The sequence below is a fragment of the Aspergillus pseudoviridinutans genome (genome assembly GCF_018340605.1).
Source record: "Aspergillus pseudoviridinutans IFM 55266 DNA, scaffold_2, whole genome shotgun sequence".
In the NCBI taxonomy this organism is placed as follows: Eukaryota; Fungi; Ascomycota; class Eurotiomycetes; order Eurotiales; family Aspergillaceae; genus Aspergillus; species Aspergillus pseudoviridinutans.
The window spans coordinates 200,280-213,305 of record NW_025091282.1 but is presented as its reverse complement, the minus strand read 5'-3'; the positions used below and the strand labels follow the sequence as shown (position 1 = coordinate 213,305).

At 49.2% G+C, this 13,026-nt stretch overlaps 5 protein-coding genes across 5 annotated transcripts; 3 read left to right on the top strand and 2 right to left on the bottom strand.

Annotated features, from left to right (window-relative positions):
* Positions 1 to 464: 464 nt before the first annotated feature.
* Positions 465 to 1,649, top strand: Asppvi_002128 (uncharacterized protein; the record flags this gene model as incomplete). The annotated part of the gene is made up of 1 exon (XM_043298121.1): positions 465 to 1,649. One exon carries the CDS (start codon positions 465 to 467, stop codon positions 1,647 to 1,649), a length of 1,185 nt encoding a protein of 394 aa, XP_043154056.1.
* Positions 1,650 to 1,763: 114 nt separating this feature from the next.
* Positions 1,764 to 3,092, bottom strand: Asppvi_002127 (uncharacterized protein; the record flags this gene model as incomplete). Its single annotated transcript, XM_043298120.1, has 1 exon — positions 1,764 to 3,092. One exon carries the CDS (start codon positions 3,090 to 3,092, stop codon positions 1,764 to 1,766), a length of 1,329 nt encoding a protein of 442 aa, XP_043154055.1.
* Positions 3,093 to 4,118: 1,026 nt separating this feature from the next.
* Asppvi_002126 (uncharacterized protein) lies at positions 4,119 to 5,229 on the top strand (the record flags this gene model as incomplete). Its single annotated transcript, XM_043298119.1, has 4 exons — positions 4,119 to 4,301; positions 4,362 to 4,436; positions 4,519 to 4,600; positions 4,664 to 5,229. 4 exons carry the CDS (start codon positions 4,119 to 4,121, stop codon positions 5,227 to 5,229), a joined length of 906 nt encoding a protein of 301 aa, XP_043154054.1.
* Positions 5,230 to 6,822: 1,593 nt separating this feature from the next.
* On the top strand, positions 6,823 to 7,434 carry Asppvi_002125 (uncharacterized protein; the record flags this gene model as incomplete). Its single annotated transcript, XM_043298118.1, has 2 exons — positions 6,823 to 6,968; positions 7,044 to 7,434. 2 exons carry the CDS (start codon positions 6,823 to 6,825, stop codon positions 7,432 to 7,434), a joined length of 537 nt encoding a protein of 178 aa, XP_043154053.1.
* Positions 7,435 to 9,827: 2,393 nt separating this feature from the next.
* On the bottom strand, positions 9,828 to 10,317 carry Asppvi_002124 (uncharacterized protein; the record flags this gene model as incomplete). The annotated part of the gene is made up of 2 exons (XM_043298117.1): positions 9,828 to 10,106; positions 10,297 to 10,317. 2 exons carry the CDS (start codon positions 10,315 to 10,317, stop codon positions 9,828 to 9,830), a joined length of 300 nt encoding a protein of 99 aa, XP_043154052.1.
* Positions 10,318 to 13,026: the final 2,709 nt, after the last annotated feature.

The following is a 13,026-nucleotide window of genomic DNA, read 5'->3' as shown; positions in this document are numbered from 1 at the left end:
AGGGGTTTTGCTTGAGTTAGTACCTATCTACGTCTTGTTGACACGACACGACAGCGGTACGGCACCAACACCTATTCCTGATCACAAATCGTTCCAGCGTCTGGAATCCGTCGAATTCATTTCCTTTACTCAGATAAGAACACTCTCCATTTGGTTGTTCTTAATGGACGTTTTATCTGTTCGCATTATTTGGTAGAGATACCTATCTGCATGACACTTGGTACCATAGACGCCTGGAAGTGAATCAATGTTGTGCAGGTAACACAACAGGGTAGCGAATGGATTCCAGGCTCGAATACGAGCCTCTGTCCATAGGCAGCTAGTCGACTGGACAGGCCAAGAAATAGGCGTCAGGCTAAAAAAGACTAATCCCGCAGCCTGTCAGTTGATTCCCTTTCAAAAGTCTTTCTGACATTTTGTCTTTCTGGTTCTGTACCACATACGGCAGTACGGACTACGGAGTAATGCCATGGTTCCCGCCGGCCGGTCAATCGGCGCAGGATGGCTGGCGCTTCGACATCGTCAGCCTCCTCGCCATCATTGGAGAATCGACGCTTGAGCGACACGTTCAGGTCATCACCGCCTCTTCGTATGCCTGGCTCCCGCGCCTCCTCCCAGCCCCGCAGACCGTGCTCAAGACAGAGCGACCGGCTCGACTCCCCTCCATCAAGGACGTCGTCATCACAGGCATCTATTCCGGACTGCATCTCACAGAACTGAACTTCTTCGCCGATGTGATCCACGATGTCGCCACGCTGCAGCCGTACGAGTTCCGCGTGTACGACATCCACTACGCACAAAAGGAGTCGAAGGAGGCGGAGGAGCGGCGGTTCCGACCGCGAGTCTTGACAGATGGAGTAGCGGAACCAGTCTACATCCCCGTGAAGAGATTCTGCGCTCTCAATGTCGTAAACTGGATCTCCGTGGTCATGACCATCGCTCTCTTCATCTGGGCTGGTCTCATCCACGATGGGCTTGCAATGATCGCGCTCGTAACCATGTCGCTGTCGACCAGTCTGGCCTGTCTTTCCTCGGAATGGTACCCCGTCCTCTCGCACCGGCCGACCGACGCCAAGGTCCCGCCGGGTGATATCGTGATCGCCTCGCGCCACGGGGCGTTTGTGGTAGTCCGGTGCAACGAGGAGATCACGCGGGAGCTATATGGGGGCACGGAGACTTGCCGGTATGTGTTTGGCGATACATGGCATCGGGTGCTGCTGGGGACCAGCACGGTCCTGCTCATGGCCTCCGTGATTCTGTTCAACAACTGTGGCTGGACGATGCAGACGGCCATCGGTATCGCGTATATCATTCTCAACATCTTGTACTGGGCGGTGCCGTTGATGATGCACCGCAAGTCGACGTGGGATATGAGCCGGTATGAGATCAAGAGGGCTGCACCCAAGGCGCGACCGACGAAGCGAATGCCAAGCTACACTGAGACGCTTTGGTATGCCATCCGTGAGACGGGACGGATAGAGTGGGTTCAAAATAGCAAGCTCGCCCCGTCGACAGACGCCTGGCGAAAATGGCTGCAGGAGGCTCTGAGGAACTGCTACGACGGGTCCACGTGGGATCCGGTCGATGCCAAAGATCGCTTCATGCGGGAGGCCGCAGAGAGTGTGACGCCGGCGACAAAATTAGACTGACACTATGAGCACGACTTTATGATTATCGTATTGTTTTCTATCAGATACATCATCACTTATATTCCTCTGCAAGGCGTAACCGTGGGTTCTCGTAAATCGTACAGTGTCATCAAGTCATAAGCGTGGATCAATAATATCTTTCGAGGCCATCCAAGGCAGCTTGACAGTATCCAGGATAGATGGGTCGTCAACAAATCTGCCGCTTTTGATTACATCCTGGACAAACGACAGGTCGCGCTCTTGAATTCCGTCTGCTCCAGGCCGTGGACCCTCAAATACACGCGCCAGAAACCGCAGAAATGCAGACAACGCAGCAACGATACAACTGCGCTCTTTGTTGTGGACATTCCGCATAACCTCGGCCAGCAGACCTGGCGCGTAGTATGGGACAATCGCCACCCCGTCGCCAATGCCATCTACAATGAGCCCATCAACCAGTCGGCGTCTGGTAGACTCTGGTAGAGCCTGAAACGCCGTGTGAAACATCTCAGCCGACTCTAGACTATCACCTCGGCCCATGCAGAGCAGCCGCAGTAGCGTTCGTTCCTCGGCGTTCTCAACAGAAAGCGAAGCAAATCCTTTCTCGTGGAGAAGTTCCGCCCGATCCATCAGAATCCGGTCATAGCAAGCGCGCTCAGTCGGAATGTTCCCTTGAATAAACTCCCGAACAACTTCAATTGCGCGCAGATAAGCCCGGCAGACCGACTCGGTCATCATTGCACATCCCCTCGCATCGCGATGGGCAGCCGCGCCAGCGACATCGAGGAGCGTCACCATCGCGCGCATCTCGTATCCGCATTCAACATCACTCATCGACCGTAGCACAGAGAGACTCGCCGGCGCGCACTCACCCTGCACCAACTGCGAGAGATTAAGCTTGCTTCCGATCTGCAGGCTCTGCAGAATTGCTTCTCTGCCGCGTTGGGGAACACCCGCCAGCGCCGGGATGCGATCTGCTCGCGCTGCATGATAGACTAATTCGGAGTGATTCGCTTCAGCTTCAGCCTCGTCGGTCAAGGCTAGAGTAGAGTCTTTGCCGATATCGTCGATGACGATTGCCACTAGTAACGCGTAGATGTCGTCAGTGTCGCGCAGATTCCGCGTGATCTGCTCCTGCATGCGCTCGAATGTCTCCCGCGCCAATTTTGCTTCTGATTGACCGCGTGTGAAAGTCTCGTAGTCGTCCGCTAGGATCCACTTGAGCGCCAGCATGCTGATCAGGGTACGGTTGACCTCTGCGAATTCTGCGCCGTAGATCAGCGCGGATGGCGTTTTTCCATCCAAGCAGCAGGGAGGCGTGCTTGCGCCAGATTCAACCGTAGCACTAGCATTTCGGAGATGAGTGAGCTCTGTCGGGAACGAAGATGCAAAAAGATGGATTGCCTCGGTGTCTGAAAGAGTTAAGAATTTCTCCCGCGCGATGATGTCCCGTAGAGTCGCCATTTGTGGGCGAGAAGCAGATTGACAACACCAGAGAAATCGTAGGGTTGATGAGACACACACTTTTATTCTTCTTAGCATTTTTGAATATGGAACCGAATATATCGGATCATGACGTTTTAAACAAGAGTTGACCGTACCAAAGAATGCCTCGGGCTGCACAGCCGCACTGCCTGGTCACCAGCCACTTTGACCCTCTTGAAAAAACGTCGACTTCGTATTTCATGGGCGCTTAGCTTCTGGATCTCAGCCTCCTTCTCTTCAACAGTCGGTGAGAATCCATGTTGAGAATATGAGGAGGAGGCTCTGTCGGGCTGTTTTGGCAGCGAAAGGGTTGTGAATGCAGGAGAAATATATTTTGGCGGGCGACATCCGATAACTTGAAATGGCCCTATCTACCATCTCATTCTCTAGACCGTCGTAACTGCAGATGGGTGGATTCCTCCCGAGTCCCTTCCGACCCTGTCATCCAATGTAGATCATTTTTCTCGTCGGTCCCTAGACGCGATCTCCTCCAATCAAATCCCAGAGTTGGCCCTGAACGGTCATCGTGCAACAGCCTGATCAACTCCGCAAGGCTGACTCTGCAGTTTCAATGACTCCAGTATACTGCTATTTTATATTTCTATAAAACTTTGATTTATCTTTATTTTGATATTGTTTTAGAACCAGAGTGACACTATTTTTGATCCTCGAAGACTTAAAAGAGAACCATATAATACTATAAGATCACCATTACAGTATTAGGACTCTTTATAATCTGAAAGAAAGGTAATGTGAAAGAAAAGGAAAAGAAAACTATGGTTGAGAATAAATGAAGATATCATTATTCTCGTACTATTAATTAAGTTCATGCTTACCATGCACTACCCTTGACTCTATTCACTCTCGATCGCTGAAAAGTTGTTTATTCATCCACCTACTACATGCAAGCTACAAACAGAAGTAGACAGCCTCATCTCCTTCCACTCTCCATCTTCCACCTCCTCTGAGTTCACAGTCTTCTACAACCCTTTTCCAACTCTCATCATGACAGCAGAATCAACAAACGATGACCCGCAGTTTGCGTTTAACTTTGCCGACACACCAGATGACACCAAAAAAGATGAAAGGCCTAAGGCCAAAAAGGTCGAATGCACCAAGAAGGAAGTCCAAGCTATCCTTAACCTCCAAGGCAAGGAAGAGTGGCTGGAGTGGCTGAGATCCGACATGGTACAACCATAGTGGCAAGAACTATCCCATGATCACTTGAGTAAAACACACGACAAAAAGCGCGGTAAGGGAATTAGTGAGATACAGAGCAGAACGGTCAATGGTGAGGCGCACCGCATGCAGAAGTACAGCACCGTACGACCAAACAAGGACGACTGGGATGCAGCTGACCACCTTGCGCGCTTCCATTTTAATGTGAAGTGACTGGCCCTTTAAGGGCTGGCTTGTGGAGATCCACGCACCATTGCATATTGAAAAGCTACATGGCGGGATGGCGGTGATGGGAACAAAACAGCAAGGTAATGTGCTCTAGGTCCAGCCTGAAAAAGCCTTTTGCAGAAGAGACTTAACAGATGATCTAGGTGAGGGTGTCACTCTAGGAAAGGGAAAGGCGAAGTCATCAGATGGACCATCAAAGACCAAAAAGGCGAGGGATGATGGAGACACAATGAGGAGTAGAGCGCAGCCGGGCGATGACAGACAATCAGCAAACAGCACGACAATGATACATGGGAACACAGGCAGCCAGGACAAGGATGTAGAGAGTGAGGACGAGGTGCAGCTGAGCGAAGACGAAGAAGAAGACGACATACCAAGCCTTGCTGTGTCGCCATGGAAGGCAGGGAAGAAACCGGACGTGTTTGATCCGACAGAGACCTACTGGAAGTTTCGGCGCATCGTTGGAGCACTCAAATATGTTGAACTCGCCCCAGAGGTGGCAACTGCAGATGCGATTACTCTCACCGATCACGAGACTGACCCCACGACTCAGGAAAACACGGAGTTCGACCCGCCATCAACTAGCCCGGGGGGTGAGAATGGCGCCAGGCCAGCATCCACCTTCGATAGCTCCAAGTACGTTAATGTATTAGCGTATGAAAGCGAACTCACAGTGCAAATTGACGCCAGGATTATGGATCTTGGATGATTGTCCCTACTGAGGAGAGCCTGGAGCAGTTTCATCAAAATGTCGCCTACCAACGCGAGAACCATGAAGAGGCCTGTCTGCATCTCAACATTAGAAAGCCGGAGAACCCATAAATGAGGTTTATGAATTGCGGTGCTGTCCTCAAATTTTGGCAGCCGGCAGCCGGCAGCCATCGTAGGCCTGTTGGAGATTCGATCCAAACCCAATCTAACTGGTACAGTCCTTGGCCAGACCGTCGGCCTGGGCAAGACATGGGAGACGGTTGGATTCATACTGAAGGTATGTGTACCCCTTGGCTAAGCTGGAAAAGCCTTTTTCAGATGAAGTCCTGAAGGCGCAAAAGAGGGCAGTTCTCCACCAAACGCGAGTCCTTTTCTTGTTGTTGCGCCGCCCGGATTGATCATGCAGTGGATCGTTGAGTTCGCAAAGATCCCTCAACACTCAACATCTCCGAGTATTGGTATATTATGGCGATATACGGGGCGGAACTTCGGAGTTCCAAGCATCGAGAGAGACTTTCGGCGGACCCTGAATTTCTCGATGGCAAGCCGCTCAATAGCCGCACAGTTGTTATCACCACCTATCATCAGACCCTGGACTCGCGCCATGGCCCTGCAGCAGTGAAAGCTTGGCTGACCAAGCACAATTTGCCAGTTCGAGAGCCAATTCTTTCCGTTCCCGATTATTGCCCTCATAAATTGAAAGATTGCGTCCAGATTGAGAAATGCAGTGTTGAACCAGTCTCGAGCCGTCAGTTGGCTGAGCGCGAAATTTCACGTGCTTCTGTCGGCGACTTTGATGTTCAATTCTATTGAAGATTTTCGTGGGTATATGCCCTTTCTTTTCCCAAGTCTATCACTGTGGAGCAACGCGGACTGGAAAGAGCTTGGGATCGACAGCAATACAAATGTGTTTGACCTCCCTGATGACCATCAGGCCAAAGGCCTTTGCTGTAGCTACACATAAAATCATACTTAGGAACAATTTGCTCTTATTACTAACTGTCGCTTCTCAAGGAACAATGTTACTCAATAGGATGCAGTCCCAGTGTCATACAGTACACTGTAAGACATACCCAGGGAGTGACTCGGAGTCAACCTACAATGCTGCCTGGTAATGCTATTCCGACTTCATAAAGGTTCGTCCCGAAACGACGCTAAGCCAAAACATATGTCAAGGAACAACACCGCGCCCATACATAGTCATTGTTCAAGACTTGTATTGGCCTTTGATCATTCGTCAATGGAATCCATCGTCATTCAAAAGACTTTGAGCCGGTGACATGCCGATTGATCAGTTCGATTCCCGTCGGTCGTCGCGATGGTGCAGGGGTATCGTTTGAAGTCATTGAGACGGCGTTTCACCTTCGTCGTCGCTATCCACCTCCCATTGTCGTTCAATATCATCAACGAGATTCAATGCAGTTCAATAGATGCGAGAAGATGTCGCTTAGCAGTAGTGTTGCTCCACCGTAAGCTTAAATACTGTAGAATTCCCACCCTTCGCGCGTGATCTCGTAGGGAAGTCGGAAAATTGTCATTTCATATCGTTACTTTACCAGATTTTCGCACGCCTCTAAAGCAGTTATCCAAAATGGCCACCGCAATCCAAATGCCTCCCCTGAAGGGGGATATTTTGGTCAATGGAAACCACTTTATGATCGGATTTTTTGTGTGCTGCGGCCTATACATCCTGTCCCACTCTCCAATCCTTGTGGAGATATTCCGCAAGGCACCTAGGTACTGAGTTCAGATATTAAATGCCTTGACTGTGTCACAAGATCAAGGACAGTAACTAACTCATGCCTATTACAGTGCCCCGGTCACAAACTACTACCTTTGCAACCAGGGTTGCAAGTGCGTTGGCTCTGCCAACAACACTGGTCCCACCGATCCTCCTCCCTCCAATCCTCCTTCCTCCACCACTGCCGCCAACAATCCCGCCAACAATCCCGCCACTGAGCATGCCACGAAGGCCCGGGCCGGGCCGAAAGAGGCAACGAGCCCGGCCCCGGACAAACGAGTTTCTACGGCCAGCAAGTCCAGCTCAAGCAGCGGCGGTGGGTTTCGGCACACCGTAAGAACCACTGCGAGGCTCCAGTCCCCCCCCGGCCTTCGACACCGGCCTGGGCACAGCCCAGCCGGCCGTGATTCGGCCCCCGATGATGGTTGGGACGGCCAGAAAGGGGCGATTCTGCCCGTTTGACAAGGGGCAATTTTTTTTTTTTTTTTTTTTTTTTCTTTTTTCTTTTGTTTTGTTTTTCTCGTTTTTGCGCTTCGGCGCCGGGCACATAGGCCGGATGGGCGGGAGGGTGCGCTAGTCGCACAGACCTGTGTTGCCTCATGTACTACTTAGTACAATAAGAATCTTGTTTTACCGCACCTTGTAGAATTCTTTACTCCTTGTCCACTGTAGCAGGCATCAGAACAGAGCCGTAGGATGCCTTGCATAAGTCATATGAATGTCACTGAGATAACCTTGCGTTCATTAGAAGACAATTCTTCCCTTGATAGTGGTGCAAACTCACCTGTCTATAGGAACTTATCTGTGGTAGATTTCATGCTAGTTACTATTCTTGGGAGCTCGGTGCACGGGCAATATTCTGTCGATGCAGGACCAGGCTTTGAGCGTTCCGAATCGGCATGGAAGGACTAATAGTAATACGAGGCGTATGCTCTCAGCCACCTGTATGTATGCCTATTTTATGGCTTTGTCCGAGGCACATCGGGAATCATACCATGACAAGCCCATTCAAGTCTTGTAAGAGTTGATCATATCCAAGCACATTGGACTTTTGTTTACCTGGAAGGACATTCATAGTCGATGATGGCGGCTCTAGACTCATGCCTTGAGGTATCTGTCTACTAACTTGAACTAATTACTCCTCAGGAAAAGAAAGCCGGATTTCTATTAGGCTTGGCATTGTATGCCTATGACTCCAAATGGAGATAATTGCTTGTATGAGCTGGTCATTGTCCTATTCAGCAACCTTTGAACGTAATAAACAAACATAGAAACAGATTAGAATGCAAGTCCAAGAGCAATCCTAGCAGAACGGCGCTACATTCTTGATCGAAGAGGAAGTGACACAGTATTTGCTTTGACGACTGAACGAGGAAGTTGAAAGATTTGACAAGTAATGTATGTAAGGGACGATGGACAAACATGAGAGCAACGTAGCTAGCCATAAGATCATAATTCAAACTCATGACACACCATAATGTAGTGCAGATGTCTATTCTGTGATTTAAATGAGAATCACTCGTGTCTCCCCGAATGTCACTGTCTTAGGCTGAGACCGACAGTACAGGCTTGCCTGGTTGATCAGCCGAGGTATTCTGGATGCTGAACTCGTCATGTAGACTGATTTCAAGATAGAGGCCCTGGGATGAACCATGTCCATTTGCTGCTTTCCCCGGGCTAAGGAATGCAAGGATGCTGCAGCTGTTAAGTTAGAAGCCGCAGAGCGCACTGGACTCGGGATACGACTGGAAAATGGACGCGTCTTCTTTTTATGCCCGGAACGCCTCGAATGGCTGCTGCGATGTCTAGAGCTCTCTGTCGATGAAGACGGAGGATTTTTCACTTCGCTATAGTCCTGACACGTATTCGAATATTCACTCGAACGGCTGATGCGATGTCCAGAGCTCTCAGTCGTCGAGGCCGGAGGATTTGTGACTTGGCTGTCGGTCTGGGGGCTGCTGTTGTAGTAACAGTTGCAGTAGCAGCGGTAACCGTTATTATAGTAGTAATTCACTGCCGGCGGATTTGTGCTGTAGGTCTTGTAGGCGTATGGATCTGTCATGCGTCCCGACGCAGCGGCGGCATTGTACCTACAAAGATAAGTTACTTGTTATGACGGTGATCCATATTCGATATACTTCTCGTGAAGCGCTACATACCTTCGTATATATAGGATCGCGTATATATGGCAAAGTATCGTTGGTACGCATATACCAGCCAATAATATGAAGAGAGTCTCCATGGTGATTTTAATGTGAACGCCACGAGTCGGATGAGGTCGTTACTCGTTCGACTCGGGAGTGATTGGAGACCTCTGTAGGCACAACCGAGGAAGAAATGTATTAACAAAAGGGACAAAGTTGTAGTCTGTAGATTAACTTGATACTCGACAACAGAGAGTAGATGGCTTGGCTGATTGAGTGATCTGGAGGAAGGTAGACGAAGTAGGTTGTATATGTTGCCTGTGGTCCACAACAAATCATGACGTATTTTGCAGCCCTCTAAGCCATTGATCGGAACCAGAATAGGTAGCTTTAGGTGAAAATTGAAAAGCTGGGCGTGTTTCTGTGTTTTTAGTTGTTCTGCAACTATTTTTAGATATCAGTTTCTCTGCTTAAGCATCTGCCTATTGCCTAGGGCCTAACATGGTTGTAAAAAATCAATATTGTATATGAAGTATATGATAGTCATCATTAAACTAATTTGAATCTGAAATCTCCATTCAATATCCCTTTCGTTGGATGAGTGGGTGGTGATAATCATTTTTCAGCTCTGCTGAATCGATTTGGCTTCCGTAAAGCTTCCTCTGGCTCTGCAGCTTCATGAGTGATCTCAATAGTCGTTTCCTGGTATACTCAGTGGGCCATATTGCCGAGCTTCACGTCGCCTTTCGGCACAATATCTTCCGTTGAGTCGCCTCGGTCATCGAGCACCCTATCGTTGATCCTTTGCAAGTCACGGCGGACCCGAGACTTGACCCGAGACTTCTCGCTGTCGGGGCCCGCAACGGTGGTGCTGACGTGCGTGTTGTACAGAGTCGAGCCGGTGTATGCGTAGTCACGGTCCGACGTGCTGACCTCGGTGTCCAGTATAATTGTTACTGTCGTTGTTGAGGTGTGCTTTCGTACCGAAAACTATGATAGAAACGATTATTCCCCTCTATGCCAGCAATCAGTAGATATCTAATATTCATAAAATATGGATATCAAAGGCTTATATAGTAGGTATATCGAAATTTTATATACATGAAATGTAAATTCTAGTTGGCCGGAATACTTAGAAATTAATTGTCTTTTTCCGTCTTCTCCTATTAGCTCGCCTTACGTCTTGAACCTCAGCCTCCATGAGCGTGTTCAATTACAGGATCAAGTCAAATTCCATCCCGGCATTCTCCAAAAGCTACGGCATAATTTATGATCTTTAATAGGGAGAATGTGTCAGGTAAAGCATTTAGTCCTTTGGACTATTTTTGGTCTGTAATTGTACAGGAGAAAGCCCCCTACCACCCACCCATACCAGAAAAACCCCCAAAAAAGACGAAAAGATGAATATTCTTTTTTTTTTATAGAGAAAAATTTTAAAAGAACCTCTGGATGTATGTATATCTACACAAACTGTCCTGGTGACAGTTTAGCCCGCTTCTTGGGCGCCGGCAAGCTTGATACCCCCCGGTGTCTCGCGGAGCCAGCCCTTGGCTGTGATCCGCTTGTCGAAGCTCCGGCATAGCGATTAAAGTGCGGCTTGACCAGCTGGCGGCCCCTGGTGGGCGCGGGCGAGGAGGACCTGCCGCCTGTAGCGGGGAGGAAGTACTGTGCCGGCAAGAAGCCGGGGGGGCCAGAAGAGGGGGCCGGGGCAGAGCCTTGAGAGCCAGAGTGGGAGCCAAGAGGAAGAGGATGTCCAGGCACCTAACTGGGGAGTAGGTACCCCTTGCGTCTTGATGGTGCGCTCTGTCACAGGGCCCTATGCCTTGAAATCCTTGATGGAGCCCGTGATGAGCTTCGAGCGGAAGCCCGAAGCGGCGAGCCTGGAGGCGATGGGCTCTTGCCCGCTAAATGCTGAGGCGAGAATTGCCCCGGCATACCCGGGGGAGGAAGACGCAGCGGAGTGGGGCTTGCTGGCAGGGGGATGGCCGTAGGGGAGCTTGCTGGACCCGCTGGTGGTGGCGGAGGGCCTGGAGGGCTAGGCGGACCTGGATGGCCTTGTTGACCCGTGGCGCCCAATTGAAAAAATGGAGGAGGATTCAACCCTGTGACATAAGGGCGCGTGCGTCCATTACCACTGCAATAGGCATTAGTGACTGTTCCTGTCCTTCTTATCGGCTCTATCAACCTTACTTCGCTGTCCCTGCACAAAACAACGGTCTGAGAGCAATGCTCTTACTGTCTGAATACCAGCAAAAATTATATGGATTGTGAAGAAAGCCGAAAAGGCTATCATCGCAACGATCGCAACCACCTTGAAGAGAGCAAACGACGCGTCCCCATATCACTGAACGTAGCGGCGTATCCCACTGTTTCCTGGCTAGGGCGCGAAGACGGTATCATGGCCATCCCGTGGCGGTTTCGTCCACTCTTTTTTGGGCAGAGGGGCCGCGCCGGCTTCAAGATCAGAGGAACATAGCTGTAAGAGTGTCGGTTCGAGCGATCGTAGAGGCGTCAAAGAGGATGGCAGACCAAGTGGTGTCCTTTCAAACCTAAATGTATAGCCATGAGACGTTAGTGTGTGCTTTCGTATTTAGTTGGAAGGGATAGATAACTGGATAGGACCGCATCGAAGACCTTACCAAGAGCTTTGCTAGAAAGAGCAAGGCTCATGGGAATCGAGTGCTGGTGGATAAAGCTGATTAAAGTGCAGTTGAGAAGCAGAGAGAAGAACAGGGTGGGAAGATCAGTTGGTCTGGAGAGAAGAAGGAAGGGACTCGGTATCATACGAGATAGAAGCAAAGGAATCTGCGTAGAAGGTTCTGTCCCCAAGGGGAAATGAGGAGAGATAGGTAGGCGAGCTATATTACATCCAGAGTGGGGCATCCATCTATGCCTTTGTTGCTTGGAGAAAGGAGCACGAAATTTTATACCTGTGAATACAAAGAGGTTTTCCTTACTAAAGCCTTCATGGCAAATGAAAGCAAGAGCAATTATGAAAGTTAGTGGATAAAGAAAAGAAACCTATGAGGCTATGACCATGATGCTAAACCAGTTAGTAGTGCTCGACTGAGTTTCAGGAAGTACAACATACTTTGCTGGGGCAGGCGCTATTCACTAAAACTTGCTATTAATGTTTACAATAACAGTCACCTTTCAACTACCTATACTCATAGCATTGTAATATCATACTTATACCAAGTCTCGCTGCGCCAACATGGAAGGCAGAGATGAAAATTTAGATATAGATTAGTACACGCACGACATTTCAATTTTCAACTCAGTTTACTTATTCCGGTTCCGATCAATGGCTTGCCATACGAGAGGGGGCGAAATATGTTATGATTTGTCGTTGATCACACAAAACATATACATACTTCGTGCACCTTCCTCCGGACATCAACTCTCTTGTCGAGTACCAATCTACAACCTTGCCTTTTATAAAACAATTCTTCCTCACTTGAGTTAGTAGAGGCCTCAAAATACTCCCAAATGGACATGGCCTCATCCAAACCTTGTGGCCTTTATATTAGAGTCACCATGGAGTCGGCCCCTATCTACATAACTTGTGCCATTGCGATGCTACTCCTACTTGGAGCATTGGCTGTCGGCCAGCATGGACCTAGGTATGTAGAACTTCACCAGAAGTACATTACATATGGATCACCAGGATAACAAGTATCATCTTTGTAGTAAAGTCGACTCAGGGCCGGGATGCATGTCTCCATATCCAAATGCGTGTGAGGACTACAGCGAAGTCACAAATCCTCCGCCGACAGATGCCTCTATATTTGATTCCTACTACCGCTATTGTCACTACTACTACAACTACTACAACTACTACAACTACTACAACTACTACAACTACTACAACTACTACAACTACTACAACTACTACAACTACTACAACTAC